The sequence below is a fragment of the Vipera ursinii genome, assembly GCF_947247035.1.
Source record: "Vipera ursinii genome assembly, chromosome: 13".
NCBI classification, from domain to species: domain Eukaryota; kingdom Metazoa; phylum Chordata; class Lepidosauria; order Squamata; family Viperidae; genus Vipera; species Vipera ursinii.
In genome coordinates this window covers 14,225,853-14,250,380 of record NC_139526.1, presented here as the reverse complement: position 1 = coordinate 14,250,380, position 24,528 = coordinate 14,225,853, and the positions used below count along the sequence as shown (strand labels likewise).

General features: G+C 43.1%; 2 protein-coding genes across 7 annotated transcripts in view; one reads left to right on the top strand and one right to left on the bottom strand.

Moving 5' to 3' along the window:
* Positions 1–17,357, bottom strand: part of TMC5 (transmembrane channel like 5) — a 30,601-nt gene extending 13,244 nt beyond the window's left edge. The window contains exons 1-14 of the mRNA XM_083372767.1: positions 17,314–17,357; positions 16,124–16,239; positions 15,221–15,286; positions 11,733–11,883; positions 11,302–11,462; positions 10,927–11,126; positions 10,443–10,550; positions 9,403–9,507; positions 9,070–9,169; positions 8,350–8,440; positions 6,614–6,862; positions 4,973–5,124; positions 2,428–2,572; positions 26–181 (exon numbers count right to left, since the gene is read on the bottom strand). Coding sequence (XP_083228893.1) covers positions 26–181; positions 2,428–2,572; positions 4,973–5,124; positions 6,614–6,862; positions 8,350–8,440; positions 9,070–9,169; positions 9,403–9,507; positions 10,443–10,550; positions 10,927–11,126; positions 11,302–11,375 — 1,380 coding nt within the window. The 5' untranslated portion in view covers positions 11,376–11,462; positions 11,733–11,883; positions 15,221–15,286; positions 16,124–16,239; positions 17,314–17,357. The remainder of the gene's footprint in view (positions 1–25; positions 182–2,427; positions 2,573–4,972; positions 5,125–6,613; positions 6,863–8,349; positions 8,441–9,069; positions 9,170–9,402; positions 9,508–10,442; positions 10,551–10,926; positions 11,127–11,301; positions 11,463–11,732; positions 11,884–15,220; positions 15,287–16,123; positions 16,240–17,313) is intronic.
* Positions 17,358–19,737: 2,380 nt separating this feature from the next.
* TMC7 (transmembrane channel like 7) overlaps positions 19,738–24,528 on the top strand; it is a 27,517-nt gene continuing 22,726 nt past the window's right edge. For 5 of the 6 annotated variants that reach the window (XR_014493676.1, XR_014493677.1, XR_014493678.1 and 2 more), the window contains exons 1-3: positions 19,738–19,868; positions 22,236–22,473; positions 23,997–24,145. Coding sequence is in view for 2 of the 6 variants with exons in the window: in XM_083372782.1 (XP_083228908.1) it covers positions 19,817–19,868; positions 22,236–22,473; positions 23,997–24,145 (439 nt within the window). In the remaining 4 variants the exon portion in view is untranslated. Of the gene's footprint in view, positions 19,869–21,379; positions 21,542–22,235; positions 22,474–23,996; positions 24,146–24,528 lie in introns of those variants that run through there. The other variant, XM_083372783.1, reaches the window with a different exon arrangement.

Genomic DNA, 24,528 nt, shown 5'->3' with positions numbered 1-24,528 from the left:
ATGAAAGCAAAGAATTGCAGCTGACCTCTAAATTAACCAGGCAAAAGAAGTAAATGCCAGCACACGAAGCCACCGTGAAGCCCAGTGAGAGAAACCAGAAGGCCAGGTGAATCGAGAAGCGAAGAATCCTTTGCCGCAGAGACAGCTTCAGAGATTCAACACGCATTTCAGAAAGGGTCTCCTAGGATGAAAAAAAAGAGAGAGAGAGAAAGAGAGGTTAGGTAAGTTCGAAGCAGGAGGCAGGAATTCAGGTCTGGCTTTGCATTCAATCGCGGCCCTCAGCTGCTGTAAGAGGCTCGGTGGTGCAGTGATTCAAATGCAGTATTGCAGGCTAACTCTGCCCACTGCCAGCAGTTCAATCCTGAGCGGCTCAAAGTTGACTCAGCCTTCCGTCCTTCCGAGGTTGGGAAAATGAGGACCCAATTTGTTGGGGGCAAGAGGCTGACTCTCTACACCGCTTAGAGAGGGGTTGTAAAACACTGTGAAGCGGTATATAAGTCTATTGCTAAAAAGGAAGGAAGGAAGGAAGGAAGGAAGGAAGGAAGGAAGGAAGGAAGGAAGGAAGGAAGGAAGGAAGGAAGGAAGGAAGCCATAGTAGCACAGTTGTTACAATGCAGGCTGACTCTGCCCAATGCCAGGAGTTCAATCCTGACCAGCTCAAGGTTGGCTCAGCCTTCCATTCTTCCAAGGTGGGTAAAATGAGGACCCAGATTGTTGGGGGCAAGAGGCTGACTCTCTACACCGCTTAGAAAGGGGTTGTAAAGCACCGTGAAGCGGTAGATAAGTCTATTGCTAGGAAGGAAGGAAGGAAGGAAGGAAGGAAGGAAGGAAGGAAGGAAGGAAGGAAGGAAGGAAGGAAGGAAGGCATAGTGGCACAGTTGTTACAATGCAGGCCGACTCTGCCCAATGCCAGGAGTTCAATCCTGACCAGCTCAAGGTTGACTCAGCCTTCCATCCTTCCGAGGTGGGTAAAATGAGGACCTGGATTGTTGGGGGCAAGAGGCTGACTCTTTAAACTGCTGAGAGATGGCTGTAAAGCACTGTGAAGCGGTATATAAGTCTAAGGGCTATTGCTATTGCTAAGCCTCAGTGGTTCCTGAGTTGGAATTACTAAAAGAGAGTATTTAATTTAATTTAATAACATTTATATACCGCCCTTCTCCCTGAGGACTCAGGGCGGTTCACAGGGCAGAATAAAATAGCAAATACAAACATTAAAAAAAGATTAAACAATTGCCCTAGTTAAAAACAATATGAATACAACGCTAAAAACCCCCAGAAAAATTAAAAAACGAAAGATAAAACAACCCCAACACTCCCCCTCAGGCTAGGCCGGCTTGTACAAACAGAAATGTCTTGAGATCGCGACGAAAGGAGCGAAGATCGGGTGCCGTCCGGAGCTCTACCGGTAGCTGATTCCACAGCTCCGGAGCGCCCACAGAGAAGGATCTCCCCCTGGGGGCCACCAATCGACATTCTCTGATCGGTGGCACCCTGAGGAGGCCCTCTCTGTGGGAACGCACAGGGCGCAGGGAGCTTGATGCCGGCAGCAGATGTTCCCTGAGGTACTCCGGCCCCATGCCATGGAGTGCTTTGAATACCGTTACCAGTACCTTGAATCTCACCCGGAAGACAACTGGCAACCAATGCAGCTCACGGAGCAGAGGTGTAACGTGGGAGTATCGGGAGACTCCCAGCACCACTCTCGCGGCTGCATTCTGTACCAGTTGGAGCTTCCGAGTGGTCCTCAAGGGCAGCCCCATGTAGAGAGCGTTGCAGTAGTCCAGACGAGAGGACACGAGCGCATGAGTGACCGTGCATAGATCATCCCGGCTAAGATAGGGCCGCAACTGACGCACCAGGCGAACCTGTGCGAAGGCCCCCCTAGTCACGGCTCCTATATGATCTTCCAAGGTGAGCCGTGAATCTAGGAGGACCCCCAAGTTGCGAGCCCTATCTACGGGGGGTAATAATTCACCCCCCATAGCTAGAGGTGGAATGTCCGAATAAACCCGGGATGAAGGTATGCAAAGCTCGGGGTTTGTAGCTCGGGGTTGAAACGAGGGGTTGTAGGTTGAAGCTGCACTCTGAGCTTGGTTGTTTTCTTGCCGACATTTCATTACCCAGACACTGATGATGTTAACTAATTTGGGTAATGGAATGTCAGCAAGAAAGCAACCAAGCTCAGAGAGCACCAAAGATCCGACTGGGAATTAATTAGCAAAACCGAGAGGTAAGATTAAAAGATAGTTTGGGGGATTGTTTATGGATATCATCTTATGAATCAAAGATTTCTCCTTTTTTACTTCCCAAAAGAAGACAATCAAAGGAGGAGACCCCAAGGAATGGTGAGAAAGCCATGGACCACAGAAGCAATTATTTTCTGCTCTGTCAACTCAATTTCAGCCGGACTGCCACCATCTTTACCTTGATCTGCGTGCAGATGTTTTTCTGATTCATCTGTACGGCTTTCTCGCCCATCACACTGAAGTCCCAGATGCAAAGAAGCTTGGCGGCGTTTCCCGAATGCGCTTGAGGCATCACAATGTTATTACGGAAGGATTTCGCCATGCTGCAGTGACATGAGAGGGGCAAGGGGGAAAGAGAAAGGGTGGCACACAACTTGAAGTACGCTTTGCACAGCCGCAATGGGGAAAAAAATGCATAAATGTCATTTGGAATGTTATCCTTTCAATCTGGTTTATAATTTGCTCTGCGAATTGCTGGCCGGCCGGCAGCGGACGGTCCTTGGCAGGGGCCCTAAAAGTTAATATGCAAAGGCGTGATGTCTTGGCACTCAATTGCTTTGAACCTTGTCAAATTTGGTACCAAATTAATTTTGACACGAACATTTTGTCCCGGGAACCATTGTTTCTTTGGTATTCAGGGCACAAACTAGAACTTGTCGGTGTCAACTACCTTCTGACTCACTACATTATTCCTTATGGGAAAAATTTATTTGGTAGTCATCATTTTCGGTACTCGTCACTCCTCCCCGGAAAGGATGAGTAGTGGCATACCACTGTACATACTTTTTTTCAATTTAATGAGATTCGGCAGAATTGGCTAATGCCTTGGTAGATTAGATCAGGGCTTTTCAACTGGTGATATGAATGCTGATTGGAGCTTCCGGCACAATCGGAAGAGAAAAGGAAGAAGAGGAAGAGAGAGGAGAAGCTATAAAAGGAGGTTTTGGCAGGAGAGGGGGAAAAAACCACACGGAGAAAGAGAGAGAAAAAAGAGGCTTTTGTTAGCGAAGCAGTGAGGAGAGAGCGAGCGAGCAGCCTTTGCGAGCGAAGGGGGTGTGAATGGAGCAAGAGAGAAGCTTTTGCGAGCAACGTGTGAGTGAAGGGAGCAAAAGAATGGAGCAAGTGAATGGAGCAAGAGCCATATCACGACGTATCGCAACTTTTTTTCCATTGCTGGCAATGGGATGGGCGCGGTTTCAGCATGATGCATCTGGCCCGCAGGCTGGCAGTTTGACACCCCTGGTCTAAAGTGTATACATCATTTTTTTTAAAAAATGGATAAGGAGAAAGATCCAATTCATAACATTATTCAGCTGTTTGCCCGCAATAGCTTTTTAAGCTCTAATTTTACATTTAATAAAATTTGAATCTTGTCTTTTAAAATCTGCCCTTTTGTTTACTTAAGTTATGCAAATTTCATATGTTTAGCTATTATACATATACATAATCTGGTTCATATACATAATCTGTTGCAGGAGGATTAACAACGAACCTCAACGTTTTACTTTTCCATAGTATTACAAACTAGCCATTTCTATAACAACAAGTGAATCTAACCTGTAAAGCTCCAAATCCCCACCCTTTCTTTTTCTTTTTTTTTAGCCATCAAGTTTTTGACACCTTGCTAAGCACTGGCGGTACTCGAATATTGTCATGTCCTAAAAGTGGTACAATCTGTGAAAAGGTTGAAAAGCCTTGGATTAGATAGCCAATGACGTGTGTGTCTGTGTGTGTGTGTGTGTGTGTGCGTTCCACTGAAAACTACTCCACTAAGCTGAAAACATAAATTGTTTGGATTAGCTGTATTGCAGCTTATGTCAAGGCACTCTAGCTTGTACGCAGGTCTCTGCCTGCACTGCCATTGTGGCAAACCAGCATTCTTAGGGCCCATCCTGTCTCCAAGGCAACTGCTAGGGACAGGCTCTGTGTCCGGGTCCAATTACAAGCAACACAATAATGAAACAAGGAACAGAATTAAAGGAAGGGCCTAATGACATTTATTTGAAAAAAGTAAATTGTTTCACAATACATGAAGCTGTAAGTTGCCCTGGCTGTTCCTTTTTTGCTTTTCATTCTTTAAAAAAAAAGAAAAGAAAAGAAAAAAAGAGCATCCATTTTAGGAGAGATTATTTGGAGGCGATAATCTACTAAACCTCTTGTGTCTGTAACCTGAAAACTTGGTTATTTGATCTTTCCGGCCTGGACTGAGGGGTTTTTAATTTAACTTTAAATTTTAAATTTTAATTTGTTTTAATTGTGGGCTAGTTTTAATTTAATTCTATTTTAATTGTATTTATTTGTTTTGTTTTAATTCGCCCTGTAAACCGACCTGAGTCCTTCGGGAATAGGGCGGTATATAAAATCAATTAAATAAATAAAATAAATAAAATCAACCTTTAACTGAGTGAAACGCTGCACGGTAGGTTAGCAATTTTTGAATTTAGATGCCTCAGATGGGCTTCCTTACAGAAGGCATCCAAAATCCGGGACTCCTATGTAACTGAAATTCAGCAAATTTTATCCAATATTTTGTGCCATAAACCAGAGTTCCCCAACCTTTTGGGCACCAGGGACCGGTTCCGTGGAGAAAGGTTTTTCCGCGGACCGGAGAGTGCGTGGTTTTGTGTGCTGCCTGCATCCCGCGGACGGGGCTTTGCTTGTTTTGTGCGGACCGGTTGCTGGCATGCCGCGGGGGTTGGGGACCCCCGCTTTAACCAACATACCTGTAGATCAAGCTCAGAAAGCAGATGATAAAATAAATCCCAATTGTGAAAATGTAAGCCAGTTGCATGTAATACGGCGAGGCGTTCTCAATTTTTGCTATTGTGCCGTTGGTATAAAAGCCACCGTAGAGCACCGTGTTTGTGAAATAACCCTAGGATGATAAAAGAGAAAGGATCAGAATTCAAGAGGTCAGCAAAAGATTCTTACTGACAGCATCCCTTGTCTAATACTCTTCCCTCCCCATAGAGGCAGAGAAGATTTCGTTGCTATTTAGCCTGTTTCACACTGAGCTTATTTTGTAAATTTATTTATGTATTTGATTGACTGACTAATTTGCTGCCCATCTTGCCTTAAAGTAAAAGGAACCTCATTTTGGGACACTTCCCTTTAAACCAGACTTGTCAAACACAAGGCCCGGGGGCCGGATCCGGCCCGCGAAGTGGTTTCATGCGGCCCGCGAATCCATCCTGGAAACAGTGAGGGAACGGCCCCCACTGCCTTGGCCCTGGCCCAGAGACCCTCCTTCTGCCAGAGACCCTCAGATCTGTCCCACTCCTGCCCAGGCCCCCATAGGCACCCTTGATGCGAACGATGTAGAGCTGGCCACGCCCACCCAGTAGGCCATAAGCACTCTGGCCACGCCCACCCAGTAGGCCACGCCCACCCAGGCCACGCCCACCCGGCCCCCTGAGGGCAACCGCAATGCTGATGCGGCCCTCAATGAAATTGAGTTTGACACCCCTGCTTTAAACCGTCTTTCTTTAACAGGCAAATAAGAGTCACAAATCATACTAAAACATGCAGTGGTTTGCATGCTGGGTTTAGCATGTTGTCTGAATCCAAACACTGAAGGGAGGGCCGCTTGGCGCTCTCTGAGAAATGTTTGCTTTCTTGCAGACGTTTCATTACCCAAACTAGGTATCGTCCTGACTGCAAGGACTGATGTTGTTACCTGGTTTGGGTAAGGAAAAAAGCTACAAGCAAACAACCAAGCTCAGAGAGCACCGAAGAGCCCTCATTTCAACCCTCAGCTCCAAAGTTTTTCCTCTATTGCTAAAGCTGAAGTCTACGAAAACCATGATTCACGGCTTAGCAAGTCAAATGCATCCAGCCAACAGTGGCTGAATCAATAAACCACAACTAAACCACCAATCCAATTGGTTTATGAAGAAAAAAACGGAAAGTCCAGCACACACACACACACACACACACACACACACTCACTCTCTCTCACTCTCTCTCTCTCTCTCTATATATATATATATATATACACACACACACACACATATATATATATATATATATATATATATATATATATATATATGTATATATAATATGTTAAATGTTTGTTAAGTATTACTGCCCAATGTGCAATCAGCCCAGGTTCAAATCTCAGAAGGGTGTGGCTGACTGATGAGAACAAATAAGTTTGAAATGCATATCAGTCTCCCTTTAATTCTTTGTTAGCAATCCAAAAAATTTACACACACACACACACACACACACACACACACACACACACACACACATATATATATATATATATATACATATATACATATATACATATACATATACATATACATATACATATACATATACACATATATATATGTTCATTTTATAAACCCACGTACAGCTCCGGTCAAAAACTCCAGACTGGTGAAGGAAAGGTGATTTGGCTGGGCTGCGACGAGCTGAGGGACTGCAAGAAAGCTGAAGTTGACGAGGAATGAGAAAATGTTGAACATGAGAAGCCACGTCAGGAACACAAAGTAGGAATGGATGCTGGTCCCAAATTGGCTGCCAATGTCCTTGAGCGTTTTCTGCCAAAACTGGAAGAGCTGAAGGCAGTCGACAACGCTGCTCTTTAACTGACGGAAGGACTAGGAGAGGGAAACCAAATAACAAACAGGGGACTTGGTTAAGTACAGCATCCGTTTCTGTTTTCAATAGCAGTTGATCATCTTTTCTATGAAGGGTGAGGGGGGACATGATAGCAGCGTTCCAATAGCTCAGAGGCTGCCCCAAAAAAGAGGGAGTCAAGCTATTCTCCAAAGCACCTGAAGGCAGGAGAAGAAGCAACGGATGGAAACTAACTAAGGAGAGAAGCAACCTAGAACTAAGGAGAAATTTCCTGGCAGTGAGAACAATTAACCAGTGGAACAACTTGCCTCCAGAAGCTGTGAATGCTCCAACACTGGAAATTTTTAAGAAGAGACTGGGCAGCCATTTGCCTGAAATGGTATAGGGTTTCCTGCCTGAGCAGGGGGTTGGACTAGAAGACCTCCAAGGTCCCTTCAAACTACTTCTTCTTCTTCTTCTTCTTCTTCTTCTTCTTCTTCTTCTTCTTCTTCTTCTTCTTCTTCTTCTTCTTCTTCTTCTTATTATTATTATTATTATTATTATTATTATTATTATTATTATTATTATTATTATTATTATTATTATTATTATTATTATTATTATTCCTGCCAAAACCTTCACGTGGTTTGCTTAACCCAATTTAATGAAGAAACCCTAACTGCTCGGGTACACACTCTGCAATAAGCTAAATACCATCCAATTCTTTACTGGTTCGATCAAGTTTCTCATTGAAAAATAACTCAATCAGGCTTCACGATATATACTCTGACTCACAAGGCAAGGAAAAGCACCTGGAGATCCATACGAAGAGCAAACCCCCCAGGCCAACTTTGAGGCTTCCTCCTTCTAAAGTCAGAGGTTTTCCAAACTTGGCAACTTGAAAACGTGCGGATTTTTAACTCCCAGAATGCTGGCTGAGGAATTCCAGGTTCTTGCAAGCCCAAAAGTCTTAAAGGCGCCAAGTTTGGAGACCTCCTGTCCTAAAGTCACTGCAGCATGCTGGCAGTGACAGGCTACAGATCGTTCTTGACTTACGACGGTTCGTTCAGTGACCGTTCGAAGTTACAACGGCACTGGGGGGAAAAAAGTGGCTTCTGGCCATCTTTCACACTGGGGACTGTTGTGGCATCCTTGTGGTCATGTGTTCAAAATTCAGACGCTTGGCAACTGACTCGTACTGATAACGGTTGGGGTGTCCCAGGGTCCTGTGGCCTTCTGGCAGGCAAAGTTATTGGGAGAACCAGATTCGCTTCACTACCGGGTTACCAACTTCACAACGGCAGCGAGAAGAGTTTATAAAATGGGGCCAAACTCACTTAACAAACGTCGCACCGAGCAACACAAATTGGGGGCTCACTCGTTAATCGAGAACCGCCTGTATTTGGTTGGGGCTGTTGAGAGACCGAAGCCTAAAACAACAGGTGAGTACAGCCTGTTCGCCTTTGCAATAGGTAACATTCTTCTTCCTCTCAACAAGAGGCCCTTACTGAACAACCTCACTCCTTACCAAAGCTGTGTTGTAAAAGCACTGGGTACAGCAATTCAGATGAGCATCCTGTTTGGAGGGTTTCTTCTTTTTTTCCGTTAGGACACGGTTCCTGTCAAATATCACACAGCAACATAATATAAGGCAGAGGGAGGGAAGCAAGGTCTTCAGCGACTTTTATTACCTCCTTCTGAATTAGCACGTCCAAAATACTAGCTTAACTAACAACTATAAAACTCCAGGAGTTGTTTTGAATCACTTTTTCCCCCCCCCCACTATTTCATTCTCCTCCTTTCAAGATAAGACTGACTTGTCCCTAGCAAAATGAAACTATGTGGACAACGTGCTTATTTAAATGTTTAAAGCCTTTTGTCACCTAAATATAGACTATTTGGGAATTTTGTATCTATAACCACTTGTAGTTTACAAAACAAAGACAAAACAAACAGTTCTACTTTAATCCTGAGAGAAAATTAAAGTGAGAACCAGATGGTATAAAAAAAAATTCCCCAGCATTTCAATTAAACAATCTTTTTCTATGTCTTAATACAAATGTCTGTATGCAAATGCTAGGTATAACGTCTGAATGCAAATATACAGGACAGGTGTTTTATATATTTTATTCTCTTCCTAGATGCAGAGAAGAAAAAGAAGAGGTGAAATATTGACACTTAAAATGAGGCCTGTTTAACCCTTCCACGTTAGTTAAGTACCCTCAGAATACAAATATATGCCTGCTACCTAATTTCACGTTTTTCTTTCATTGATTTGGGAATCTTCTGGATTGCTTTAACTCTTTCATGGGTGGACATGCTGGACAGATCACGGATTAATTTTTCTTCTGCAAAAATAAAAGATGGCAATAAAATCAGGAGAGTGATGGGATTGAAGCCATTATGATTCTGTTGATATCAGGTAAGTTGCTTTGGGTGGAGCCATCCCATAAGCAGGAGGCAACAGAGCCCCACCAAACCACAATAGTCCATAATTATAACAAGCCATAATTATAACGAGCCTCTAAAATTTGAAAAAGTCGACGGAAGACAGCAGAGCTAAATCAAATAAGTAACTGACCTTCTTTCCTCTTTGCTTCCATATAGTCTGGGTCTAGATGAAGCAAGTTGGGCCTTGCAAAAGTCGCATAATTGTGTCGCCTGCTACGCCTCTGGACAATATTAACTGTAATAAAAGAGTTCAGCGTATGCAAGCTTCAATGAATAATGCACAGTCATTACATGCACGTGTCCTGGAATGTCCTGGAATTTCTAGCATGTTTACACTCTTGAAATAGCGACGTCTACACTGGCTAAGGGCATGTCGTGAGAATGGCTGACGGTCGGATTCTGAAAGATCTCCTGTATGGAGAATTAGTGCAGGGAAAGCGCCCCAGAGGGAGACCAGAGTTGCGATATAAGGACATCTGCAAGAAGGATCTAAAGGCCTCGGGAATGGACATTAACAGCTGGGAAATCTTGACCTCTGATCGCTCAGCTTGGAGGCTAAAGATGCAGCATGGTCTTCTCCAATTCGAAGAGACATTTATGCGGCAGGCCGCGGCAAACCAGCGAAACCTGGGGGCTAGACAAGGGACAGATTGTATCTGCCCTCAGTGCCACTCTCAAATTGGCCTTTTTTTAGCCACACCAGATGCTGCTTTAGGACCTCTTTCCAGAGCACGATACCACAGCCTCTCGAGACTGAAGGATGCCAACCCTACATGCATAAGCAGAAATTTATGCCTTCCTAGGTTAGGACACTGAGCTTGTCGATCAGAAGGTCGGCAGTTTGGCGGGTCGAATCCCGAGTGCCGCGTAGCAGAGTGAGCGCCTGTTACTCGTCCCAGCTTCTGCCAACCTAGCAGTTCGAAAGCACGTAAAAAATGCAAATAGAAAAATAGGGACCACTACGGTGGGAAGGTAACAGCGTTCCGTGCGCCTCTGGCGTCTAGTCATGCCGGCCACATGACCGCGGAGACGTCCTCGGACAAGCGCCGGCTCTTCGGCTTGGAAACGACTAGCACGCATGTGCGGGGGAACCTTTACCTTTTTTAAATCTAGAATTGCCCAGTCAGTTCTGTGCCTGACAACTAGTACATGAATTGCCTTAAATCTTACCTCTCTCTGATGCATCCGAATAAGTGTCTGCATCCTGAATACTGAGAGCAGGGCTGGTAGTAGGTACTATCCCTTCAGGTTCTGGTTCATACTCAAAAGAAGGATTAACTGATGAATAAAAAAAAGGAAAAGAAAAATAGAGAACGAAGTGTTTCCTCCTCTTGTATTGCATACAAACTGGAATCATGTATCTTCTTAATCCACGATAGACTTAGTATGTAAGCCACAGCGGGACAGGCTAAATTGTAAGCTATGGTTCGCAAGGCCAAACGGCTGGATTCGTAAAACATGCTAAACCACAAAGAAGCTCATCACATTTTATCACAGCGTAACATATGAACCCAGCCACCGAAAATGATCTCTCCCCCACCCCCAAGTGGTATTCTCCCATGTATTTTGCCAGGGAACGGCGTTAAGGCAGGCTCAGATAATATACACCCTCTTAACCATACCCACGGCTTCCGAATCCATTGGCACTGCATACCATATGCCTTTCCATGTGGGTTTGTGCCGGGCAATTCAAACCCATAATCGGTTGGTGGATATTTGGTCTCCTCTGGACTCTGGACTGAACTCAGAGGTATCAGAACTGGTGAATTCTGGCCTTGTCCTCCTTCCTTGTGGTCTTCCCCAAAGGGAGTGTAAGGATTGTCTGAACGGTGAGTACTTCTTTGAGAAGGTCTTCTGCAGAACCAACAAAAAAGGGAAAAATAGGAAGAGGAAGGAATGTTAGGGTCGGTGGGCCGCCTTGAGTTATTTTTAAAAATAATAAAGGCTGGATTTTTTTTAAAAAAAATAGTTTAAAAATCTCCATCCAGGTTCCTTCTAGGCACATGCTGTACGCCGACTGTAAACTTACAACTTGTCGATTTCCAATGTTTCGGAATAGTGGTAGTCAGGATTTTCAATGATATCGTTGTAAGGAAACGACATGACGGATCCAGATCCTGGCCTTTGTAGGAAAAGAGCCCTTGGAGATTTACTTAGATCAACTCAAGTGCTGCCAATCTCATCTCGAAACTATTTTTAAAAGAAAGAAACAAACACGGATGTTATAGCTGGAGAGTTGGGTATTTTGCCCTACCCAAGAAAATTCATCTGACGGTAGAAAACACTAGATAACTGATTAGCAGTATCGTATCAATTAATTATTACGCTACCACATCACCCGTCGGCTCAGAGATTCCTTTTGCTGGTATGCACCATATCATATCAGCATCACAGGTCTCTGTTTGCAGGCTTTTCTCCTGATCACATCCTGTAATCTAGTCATAAGAATATTATTCTCACCAAGTGATGTGCTTCAACTTATCCAGAAACCAATCACCTCCGGTGACTTCTGCACCGCTCAAATATCACAAAGAATTCTTGAAAACTCAGAGAGGCACTGAATTCGTTCAATGGATCAGGGAAATGCGAAGGCCTTTGTGATTTTTTCACCCTGGCATTAAGAGACAAAGGTCGGTTGTTTGCATGCTGGAAAAAAATTGCTTATGTTAGCTACATAAACCACATATATCTTCTAGACAGTCATCTAGAAATAGCTGGCAGTCATAATACAGAATTTATTACGCTGAGCTTAATAAAATGTACTCTACTTTGATCTGATTTCAAGGTACTTCTCTCTACTTTACAACTAAGTACTTTACAACTACTTACATCCCATCACAGAAAAAACAACTGTGATTGTTTTCATGCTTCTCTGCAACAGCTTGATGTTATTTTTATTATTGCATTTTATTTATTTACTATTACATTTCTATGATATAAATTTATTGGAGTTTAATGCAGCAAGTGCTATTTTATGTTCCATAAGAAGCCACCACTGTGATTTATCTAACATACCATGTTAAAATAAACTAAAGTTTAGAGACTGCATCTGACATTTTTCTTTGTTTCATCAAGCTTTGGGGCTTTTTACAAATGTTCTTTCTTGGCTTTCCTGTAGAACTGTAATTATTTATGTTAAACAAATTTATATGGCTGCTCAACTCACACCTTGTGACTTTTATCTATTCTGAGGGTAGAGATTTTGTTTAGACTGATCTTGTCACTGAGATCGTGTTTTCATAGACTACATTAAAGTGCTTCGAAATTCTATCCAGGTTGAAAAGAAGGACGACAAATTGTTGCAGAAGTCTGAAAAAAACACCTTGTACGGTTCTTAAAATTCTACCCCAATTGTATAAATGTTAAGAGGTATCGTACCCGTATATTTTAAAAAGCACTCACAACTTCCACCATTCTTGCAATAGCTTCTCAGATGACCCTGAGGTGGAAAGGTAAAACTGATCTGGCTTTGGTACCAGTTCCACTTTATAATTTAATGAGACATATCGTTTTCACAACACTTATTCACAAGCGCCTTTATAGCACAAGAGAAAGAAACTCAAATAGCCTTAAAAATAGTAATACACACTGGCTCACTGCCCCCTGCATCAAGTTTATATTTTGCAAAAAAAAAGGAAAGCAATCTTTGCAAAAAGCTGTATACGGCTGATGCCACTTCAAGAGCAGAAACTCTTACTTCTCACTGATTAGTAAATTTGGATTGTACGGTTTCAAACGAGCTGCATATTTAGAGAGAGTGAGACAGAGATACACACACAGAGAGAGAGAGAGAGAGAGAGAGAGAAAGAGAGAGAAGCAGCATGTTGGATACACCCAGATTCAAAGTTCCAACTGCCAGCTCCCCTCCAAGCGATTTGCATTTGGGGTGCTTGGCAACCAGCCAACATTTACCACCATTTGCAGAATCTCACGGGCACAGGATCCCAATTAATGACATTTTTTTTGCTGGAAACCAGCCTTTAGTTGCGATTTCCAGCAAAAAAAACCACCCAATTGTCGACTGCTACCAAAAAAGTCATAAAAACAGGCGTGGTCACACGATAACCTGCTTAACAACCAGAACGACTTACGACCAGAACGCTGGGCTCAATTACAGTCGTATGTCACGGCTTATGTCTTACTAAGGAACCCAACAAACAAATCATTGATAGGACTGGAACACTGCCAGGTCCAAAGTCAGTCAAAAAGAAAGAAATGTTCTCACCTGATGCTTGATGTTTATCAATAATGATCCTGTGATGAGTACAGATAAGAAACACAGGTGTGCCCCTGTATATTAAACAAAGTGTGTCCAACTCATTGCCCGGGATAGCTAAGAATACGGCCCCACAAGTTCATAAACTTGTATTATGGGATTATATTATGTGCATTAACTATATTATATGTTGTATATGCTACCCAAGAGAATTCGTCTTCACTCAATACAGCCCAGGCAAGCCGAAAGGTTGGACATCCATGAACTAAACTCCATGGAGATCACTTGAAAACACACAGATAGAGATTTGCATAGTTAAGTGCATTTAAATCTCTTCCATTTCTATAGAAATTAAGCCCAGTTATTTATTTAGGTGCCCCACCTGGGATGTAAACATTGCAACTAACTGATAAAGCCCTCTGTGTTTTTGAAAGGTTACTGTAATAAAATAATGTTGATAAGAGTTACCGCTCTGTGTGTGTGTGTGTGTGTGTGTGTGTGTGTGTGTATGTATGTATATGTATGTATAGGGACGCAGTGGCTCAGTGGGTTAGGACGCTGAGCTTGTCGATCAGATGGTCGGCAGTTTGGCGGGTCGAATCCCGAGTGCCGCGTAGCAGAGTGAGCGCCTGTTACTCGTCCCAGCTTCTGCCAACCTAGCAGTTCGAAAGCACGTAAAAATGCAAGTAGAAAAATAGGGACCACTCCGGTGGGAAGGTAACAGCGTTCCGTGCGCCTTTGGCGTCCAGTCATGCCGGCCACATGACCACGGAGACGTCCTCGGACAAGCGCTGGCTCTTCGGCTTTGAAACGGAGATGAGCACCGGCCCCTAGAGTCGGAAACGACTAGCACGCGTGTGCGGGGGAACCTTTACCTTTACCTTTATATGTATGTGTATGTGTGTGACCCTTAGAGTTTTATTTGTATTTTACATCCGTTTACATCTGAAAGCACCAGGAGGAAATGAATGAATGTTCTTGCTGGTAAAAGTTACCCAAATACACTAGGAAATTCCTGTACTGTAGTCTCAATAGGAAAAAAAAATCAACCCGTTACTAGCTTGTGAGACAATCAGGAATTACTGGTGGAAATTATCAAAAAGAGTACCCTATATTTTCAAGAACTTCAGCAAATCTTTTGGCAGTACTGATGATTAATCCAACTTGTCAGATCACTTTTCCCCCTGATCTTCCCTGGTGCAATAAATTGCATTTACTTCCTTATTAATGAAACCCTTGAAAGTTCCTTGTAAAATTATTATGCAGTACCAAGACTTTACAATGGAGAACAAGAGAAAAGCTTCAAGAATCTTTTTTAAAAGAAAAATAAATAAATAGCTAACTTAAAAAGGCCAACACTTCAACTGATAGCTGTCATAGTCGCACAACATGCTTATAGTTTGAACAACTGAGTTTTGGGCATTATTCATTACATGAACACAAGGACAGAGTTTGCACGATACAGATTTAGCTTGTATATGGTTTTAAGAACTGGACTTGGGAAATTAGGATTTTCAGGAGAATCTTAGTGTACTTATTGACTGAATTCTTGTAAAATCATGGCTTGTTTTAACCATAATTCACTGAATAAATTTTAACAATTAACATATGACATACTTTAGTTCATGCTAAAACAATGATTTGGAATCAGTGTCTAGGTTGGTACACTAAGGTAAGTCAAGTGGTTTTACACAAATCGCACACCATTAGGAATTCTCACAGCCTAACCTACCTTGCAACACTGTTAAGCAGAGAAAACAATACCAAGGGATGAAGCATCAATATCCCCTAGAACTGCCTGGAGAAAAATTGGGAGATAAAAAATGAAATAGGTGAGAAAGAAGAGAAAATATTGTCTATCCCTGGAGGAAGAATAAAACTAACCAGTGGAACAACCTGCCTCCAGAAGCGGTGAATGCTCCAACACTGGAAGTTTTTAAGAAGAGACTGGACAGCCATTTGTCTGAAATGGTATAGGGTTTCCTGCCTGAGCAGGGGGTTGGACTAGATGACCTCCAAGGTCCCCTCCAACTTATATTATTATTATTATTATTATTATTATTATTATTATTATTATTATTATTATTATTATTATTATTATTATTATTATTATAAAAAAGGATATCCTAGAAATGGAGGAACAGAATGAAGAAATGCAGGAAACGGTATCCCTGCAGAGAGAAATGTTGGTCTCTGGATTTGGCAAAGCAAGGAATTAACAGAAGAGAAAATAATGTCCGTTACAAAACAACAGTGCTGGGAAGGACTAGGGGTGACTTGATAGCAGTGTTCCAGTATCTCAGGGGCTGCCCCAAAGAAGAGGGAGTCAAGCTATTCTCCAAAGCACCTGAGGGCAGGACAAGAATCAACTGGATGGAAACTCATCAAGGAGAGAAGCAACCTAGAACTAAGGAGGAATCTCCTGACCGTCAGAACAATCAATCAGTGGAACGACCTGTTTCCAGAAGTTGTAGGTGCTCCGTCATTGGAGGTTTTTAAAAAGAGATCGGACAACCATTTGCCTGAGATGGCTTAGGGTTTTTTGTTGCTTGAGTAGGGAGTTGGATCACTAGAAAGTGACTTCCAACACTGTTATTCTGTGGTATCCTGGTAGGAAGTCTTAAAAGTTACTTACCCCTCACAGGATCAGTATAATTTTACGATTCCTTGGCTGGCACCACCATCAAGATTTGTTCAGATCATCTCATCTTTGCACTTCCTCGTTTTCTTGGGAAAGGTTGGCATAAGATCCTGGGATGGGGGGGGGAGAGAGACGAGGAAGAACACTTTCTTCTTCGTCCACAACTATCTTTGGAACCGTGCTGGAGGAAATGCTAGTACCTGAACTGCAGTTGCCAACTCACCCAAAGTCTCAGAAATTCAATCTTTGCCCTGCAGGGAAGCGCACACTCATTGGCAGTTTACATAGAGGTGTGTGGCTGTGGCGGGGGGGGGGGGGAGAGTTAACTCACCTTGCTGCAACCAGTCCTAGGCAGCCAACCTGAGATCAAATGAAGTAGATTCTTCTGATCATAAATTACCCTGCCGTGGGCTGTTTTTGCTTAGGTCACCATATTATTTTGATTCACTTTGGATTTTTTGCTACACTGGTGTACTACTGCAATTAGAGAAGGGAGCGTTACTGTTGTTAACAGGTTTTGGCACCTGTTCACTTTCAGCCTTTCACTTAACTTTGTACCTAAGGAGAGGCAAATACGCCAATAAGAGGGTCTTTTAACTGGACAGTTTTAGCCTTTGCTGCCTTAAGTCCAAAGGATGTTTTAAATCTTAAAGAAGGCCTGAATTACCAGAAAAGCAACACATTTAATCACGGAGGCCTCACCGAAAGTACTTTTTTGTATTACTTATCACATTTCAATTGTCCATACTGTTACAGGAAGCTAACAATGTGTGTATTACTGGCAATTAAGTTTCTAGGGAAAGTAGAAGCTGAATGTGTCTGTCCACTTTAGAACAGAAAAATCTTGCCATTCAATGAACACTTGATTTTCGTACGATAAGACCTTATAATAAATCAGCAAATCTCTAAAATGCCCTAATCCTGTCTCCACAATTTGCGGGTACAAACTATAATGGCCTGCCTCCCACATCCCAATAAACCCTACTTTGGCTAACCCTAGTTTATTGAGGTCACCACAAACAACCCACATTTTGCTTAGTAGTGCAATGGATGACGCAAGCCTGGGTTAAACCTAGAGAAGACCATTACATAACCATACAAGAAATTACAATTTTCTAGGTACAGATTCAAAAGGATGAAAGCTTGGGTAGCTTCTGTCTGAGACTCCGGTCAATCTTGGTTACCTTATTTGATGTAAAGGATACTGGAAGCCGTACTGTAGTTCCAGTGTCTGCAAGGCCAACTCTGTCTTAATGGCATAACTGGCTTCAATTCCTTCCTGGAAGCCCAACACAGTGAACGCATGCAGTCCCTTGTCTTATGCTAAAACAAGCATTGCTAAGGCGATGCTAGAGTCAAAATAAAATACATGTCATTTACCAAGTGCTCCAGTTTTGATCACCCAACTCTGGCGATGCCGCAACAGTTTTAAGCGCAAAGCCATTCACACGTCACTTTTTTTAGTCCTGCTGTAACGTCGGACAGTTGGTAAGCAAATGGTTGTAAGTTGAGGATCACCTGCACAAAAACTTTTAAAATCAGGAGAAACTCTGCTTTCGTATTCTCCGATGCTTTTAGTTCAAGCAGTCCTTTTCTAATAATAATAATAATAATAATAATAATAATAATAATAATAATAATAATAATAATAATAATATAAAGTTGGAAGGGACCTTGGAGGTCATCGAGTCCAACCCCCTGCTCAGGCAGGAAACCCTATACCATTTCAGGCAAATGGCTGTCCAGTTCTTCTTAAAAACTTCCAGTATTGGAGCATTCACCACTTCTGGAGGCAGGTGGTTCCACTGGTTAGTTGTTCTAACTGTCAGGAAGTTTCTCCTTAGTTCTAGGTTGCTTCTCTCCTTGACTAGTTGCCATCCGTTGCTTCTTGTCCTGCCTTCAGGTGCTTTCAAAGATCACAGCCAGAAAGCCAAGTGCTTGAAAACACTGGCCAATTGATAAGATCAGATAATACAGACACTGACTAGAGTGCCCTGAACTGAACTTTTCTTAAAATATTCAAAGCTCACGTTTTACCTTTAGCAAACATAAAACAGTTGTCATGAAGGGCAAGTGGAAAATGCAACTGTACAAGTATTGTTTTTCAAAGAATGAAACCTTGAGAATGCAAATGTGGATGGGGGAAAAAAAATTGCCCAAATTAACAGTTCCTGCTGTTAGAGCACCTATGCAATTAAAGGATAGCAACAACACGACTGAAATTATTCTTGAAAACCCTGTGAAATATTTCGCTGAATACAAATGGAAAAGATGATAATTCTCATTATCCTATAAGGTCCTTTAGTAATGGAATCTATCCTATAAAGGCCTTCCTTTAGTAATGACGATGATCAAAAGGGAATAAAATAAATTTCACAAAAAGGTATTCATTCAGTAGCAGAAAGGGAATAATAAATGTGAATAAACTGTAAATTGAATTTACAGATGAAAAAGGTATTGTTTCAGGAGGAAAGGGAACAGTATCAAATTCAGATAGGAGATGGCAATCATCAGATTAAAAAAAAATCAAATGTAGAAATGAGATTTTCATTCACCATGAAATAAACCAGAATTTACAGAAAAGGTTTTCTCTTCATCTAATAATCAAGAAAAGTAAAAATTGAATTTACAGAAGGGGAAAAAAATTAAACTGAGAAGGAAAAAAATAAGTTCAAAGAAGAGAAAGGTGTGCCTTGACTTAAAACAAATGCTATTAACCCGATCACTGGATGAAAGGAAGTCGAATTTCCACAAGATCTTATTCCTCAAAAGGTGAAGCGAAATAAAACGGAAAAAGCAAAATAAATAAAGAAATAATTCCCCAAGGTGAGATGGGTGGCAAATAAATTTAACAAATAAATACAAAAAATAAACAAAACTGAATTTACTGAGGAAAAAAGGATCTTATTTCACTAAGGACTATAATCTTGTCTAAAATGATATAAGGTCTCCTACTTGAGGAGGGGGCTGGACTAGAAGACCTCCAAGATCCCTTCCAGCTTCTATTCTATTCTATTCTATTCTATTCTATTCTATTCTATTCTATTCTATTCTATTCTACATTTCTATTCTATTCTATTCTATTCTATTTCTATATTCTATTCTATTCTATTCTATTTCTATTCTATTCTGTATTTCTATTCTATTCTATATTTCTATTCTATTCTACATTTCTATTCTATTCTATTCTATTCTACTCTATTCTATTCTATATTTCTATTCTATTCTATTCTGTATTTCTATTCTATTCTATTCTACATTGCTTCTATTCTATTCTGTATTTCTATTCTATTCTACTCTATTCTATTCTATATTTCTATTCTATTCTACATTGCTTCTATTCTATTCTATTCATGGGAAAGTTTTTTTTTTAAAAAAATCATATTTATAGCAGAGAATGCCATTTATCACGGAATAACCTCGCGTGTCTAGAAGAGGGGATCTATTTATTCATGGGGACGAGAAACAAAAAAGAAATTTCCAGACGAAAAAAAAAGCGGGGAAAGGAAGGGGCCCAAGCAGGATCCCCGGCCTGGCGCAGGGCCCGAACCCCGAGACGGATCCGCCCCGTCCCGCCCCGAAGGCCTCCCCGGCCCGGAAGCGCGGCGACGGGGCGGGCCAGGCCGGGCCGAGCCGGGCCGGCAGGAAAGTGCGGGGAGGCGCGGCGGGAGCCGGCTAGCGGAGGCCATGAGCGGGCAGCGGGGCTCGGAGAACCCGGGCGAGGGCAGCAGCAGAGACGGTGGGTCGAGGCTGCCGGGAGGGGAGGCTTGGGGGGCCCGAGGGAGGCGGCACTTTCCTCAGAAGGAGCCCGCTTGGGTGGAGGGGAGGGGGGGTCGCAGGCATCGAAGGCCCTGGCCCTTCCCCAGGGGTCTCCCGTCCCCAGTTCTGGTGGTCCTCATCCCCAACTCAGGTTCACAGGGGTCTCCTATCTCCCATTTAGGTTGCTGGTGGTCTCCTATCCCCAACCCAGATTCCCAGGGGTCCCCCATCCCCAACTCAGATTCCTGGTGGTCTGCCATCCCCAATTCAGGTTGTTGGTGTTCTCTACTTTGCAATCCAGGTTCCCTGGGGTCTCCCATCTCCCATTCAGGTTGCTGGTGGTCTCCCATTTCCAATCCAGGTTCCCATGGATCTCCCACCACAACCCAGATTCCTGGTGGTCTCCCATCCCAAATCAAATTCCTGGTGGTCTCCCATTTCCAATCCAGGGTCCCGTGGATCTCCCACCACAACCCAGATTCCTGGTGGTCTCCCAACCACAAATCAAGTTCCTGGTGGTCTCCCATTTCCAATCCAGGGTCCCGTGGATCTCCCACCACAACCCAGATTCCTGGTGGTCTCCCAACCCCAAATCAAGTTCCTGGTGGTCTCCCATTTCCAATCCAGGGTCCCGTGGATATCCCACCACAACCCAGATTCCTGGTGGTCTCCCATCCCAAATCAAATTCCTGGTGGTCTCCCATTTCCAATCCAGGTTCCCGTGGATCTTCCACCACAACCCAGATTCCTGGTGGTCTCCCAACCCCAAACCAAGTTCCTGGTGGTCTCCCATTTCCAATCCAGGGTCCCAGGGATCTCCTATCCCCCATTCAGGTTACTGGTGGTCTCCCATTTCCAGTCCAGGTTCCCATGATTCTCCCATCCCCAATTCCTGATGGTCTGCCATCCCCAGCCCAGGTTCCCAGGGGTCTTCGATCCCCAACTCAGATTCCTAGTGGTCTGCCATCCCCAATTCAGGTTGCTGGTCTCTCCTTTCCAATCCAGGTTCCCAGTGGTCTCCCATCTAATTCAGATACCCGGTAGTCTCCCATCCTTAACCCAGATTCTAGTGGTCTCCCATCCCCAGGTTCTTGGTGGTCTCCCATCCCCAACTCAGGTTCCTGGTGGTCTTACATTCCTGACCCAGATTCCTGGTGAAATTGCACCCCAACCCAACTCCTTGGTGGGCTTTCATTCCAAACCTAGTTTCCAGGCTTGAGCCCTGGAGCCATCTGGAGTCTAGCTCCCCTGCAGAGAATTTTTTATTTTTAATTCTGAATTTACACGGCAGGACTCAGGAATCTGAGTTCAGATCAAGATGGTTAGAGTTAATACTTACCTCTTTGAAACCTAACTGGGTGGGATTCATGCTCTGGCTGTTTGCAGTTGAGTCCCAAAATGACAGGCACTTGCTCTTTAGCTGTTGCAAGAAAGGGTTTAAACAGTGACAAGGATAATCTTCGGTAAAGATAACTAACCGGATGCCCTCCAGGGAGGGATTCCAACTTGGATAAGCTCCAGCTAGCATTATCAGCATGGTAAATGCAAAACCTTTTAGAATTCCTTGGAGATGCTGAAAGAAACCTTAAAAAATTATCATTAGAGATCCGGCATTTAATTGGTCTAAGTTAGACCTACTGCTAAACCGCAAGGGTGAGTTTATATGAGTCACTGTTCTGCGTGAAGCAAACCTGTAGAAATTGTGACTAAACAAACTTGGCTTAACATGCTTAAAACAGCCAAAAAATCACACCGGTCAATTGGGGTTTGTCGCCTATCTTTCTCGTCCTTCCCTCAATACTTTCCCAAGAGTTTCTCTTGATTTCTTTTTACTCTTCATGGGGAGAGGTGTATCTAAAATAATTGGAGTTTGTGAGGTCCTTGGTGCTGTCTGAGCTTGGTGGGTTTCTTGCCAATGTTTCATTACCCTAACTAGTGCACTGATGACGTTGCCTAGTTGGGTCATGCAACGTCTGCAAGAAAACCACCCAGCTCAGAGAGCACCAAGGACCCCACAGTTCAACCCTAAGCTACAGATACTCTACCAGTAATTGGTGTTTGTTTATGCCTTGCACTGATGGGGTTTGAGGAGTTTTAAAAAAAATAAAATACACAGTTTCTATGAAACGTTAAATCTGTAGCCCAGTTCTGTGGGCACCTCTGTTGTAATTGGAAAGCAAGTTAAAAAAAAAAGGCAGACCTTTTCATGGTGAGCAATTGGGCACCTGGAGGAAGGTTTCATGCTACCGAATGATAAAGGTCATTTTTATTATTATTATTATTATTATTATTATTATTATTATTATTATTATTATTATTATTATTATTATTATTATTATTCTGGCAGATGTTTTTCTTCCTGACCCCCATGTGCCAGCGGTAACTTTCCTCCAAGAACTGCCCAGTTACCAATCTATGCGGAGAAGAAGATTAGTAACCGGAAACGTAAGCAGCTACCGCAGTTTAGCACCATCGGCTTCTGGAGAGGCCAGGAATCTCATCCAAGGAATGGAATCGAGAAATGTCAACCCGGAACGTCCGCTGAGAGAATGTGCCTTGCCAATTGCGGAGAAGAGACGTTTAAGGTTTATGTGGAAACACTGCAAACTGTAGAACGGAGTGGGCCCGGGGCTGTGGTGGGATTCAGATATTCTCTGGTGTGGATGCAGCTTCCGGAAGTCCATTCTGAGCCCGGGCCACAAAAAAATTAGCTACTGGTTCTGCCGAACTGGTGCAAATCGGCTGAATCCCACCACTGGCCTGGGGTCCCTTTGTATTTGTTAAAAACAAAAACAGAAAAAACTATTTGGATATTTGGCCATGGATTATAGGGGAGAGCTAAGTGCCATTGAAGGGGCGTCCTGGCTGAGTGGTTAGAGACGCTGAGCTTGCCAGCTGGAAAGAGCTGACTGCCTGGCTTCCAGAAGTGAGTTGCCGCACAACGAGATGAGCTATTCTTCCTTCCCCAGCTCTTGTCCACCTAGCAGTCCGAAAGCAAGCAAATGTGAGTAGATAAATAGGTAGCACTTCAGTGGGAAGGTAGCAGCACGCTGTGTGCCTCAGCGGATAGTCCAGGGCTAGGCAACCTTGGCTCTTTTATGGCTCATGGACTTCAACTCCCAGAATTCCTGAGCCAGCCACGCTGAGGGGAAAATGGAGAGGTTTCCAAGCAGAGCCATGCTGGCTCAGGAATTCTGGGAGTTGAAGTCCATGAGTCATGAAGGGGCCATAGTTCCCCCATGCTGGCTCAGGAATTCTGGGAGTTGAAGTCCACGTGTCATAAAAGAGCCAAGATTGCCTACCCTTGGGATAGTCAGTGTCTTCGGACAATGCTGGCTCCCTTGGCTAGGAAACGGAGGTGAGCACTGCGCCCTAGACACCTGGACGGGGGAAACCTTTACCTTAGGTGCCATTTGTAAAAAGTGTAATCCACAGTGTGTCGTGATGGATTGCTTTAAGCTTGCAGCTCTCTTTAAATGTGCCTTTGCTTGGAGGAGGAGCATTCATATTTTCCAGAGCTGCATGCTGTGTTTCAAGCTGTTTCCCACGAAAAGGGTATATGACAGTGGTGAGATTCATCCAGTTCGGCAGGACCGGTAGTTTTTTGTTGCCCAGGCTCAGAATGGACTTCCAGAAGCAGCATCCACGCAGAGAACCGGTGGTTCGCCTATTTGAATCCCACCGCTGGTATAAGGGATGTGTTTGCCAGCCTAGCAAATGGTTGAAAAGTTCAGGAACGCATTCGCACATCGTGCTTTAGAAGAGCTTTTAATATTTAGGTTTCATAATCGGAAGGAGCAGGGGTCATATAATTCGCATAAGGGGGCTTTAAGACGTCACAGTTTTGTTGCAAACTGCAATTTGGGAGTTGGCAGCATATCTGAATGGTGCCCTGTATTTTTTTTTAAAAAAAAATATGCTTTATGGAAATGAAACAGTTGGGAAGATTCTGGGAACTGGCTGAACCATAAACCTTGATAAAATAGCTGCTGCTGCTGCATTCATATAATTCTGTAAAACCAAATCAAGAAATTAGCGTATAACCTGTATTTTGCTCATTCCAAAGTGAAAGATGAGATGCCTGTAACGTGTTTGTTTGTCTGAGCAGGGAACTTGAGGAAAAACACATACAAGCCCAGTCAAAGTGGAATCAGTGGAAGAAAGCAACTGAAAAATCAGTAAAAAAAATGATAGAGAATGTCAAAGAACTAATCTCTTATCTGGAATTGTGGAGATACGACATCCATCGCATTGAGGGTAGGTCTTATTTATGGTTTTTGCACTTTGTTACATCTGGCAGATGTTACCATATAGAAAGATATGTGGGGTCCTCTGAAGCTGATTATTTCCTTGCAGTCTTAGCTAAGAAGCACTGATGATGTTACCTAGTTTGGTAATGAAATGTCTGCAAAAACAAACAGACAGACAAGCTCAGAGAGCACCAAGGACTCCACCGTTCCACCCTGAGCTACAAATATTCTCTTTTATAAATACTAGGAAGATATTTTGGTATCTGAAGGAAGATTTCCCAGATCGTTTACTGTGATCCTATTTGGATGCTGAATCTGGAATAACGGAAGGGGCCTCTCCCCAAAATAGGAATAACTGATCATTTCACACACAAGAGGTTGCTTCTTTAT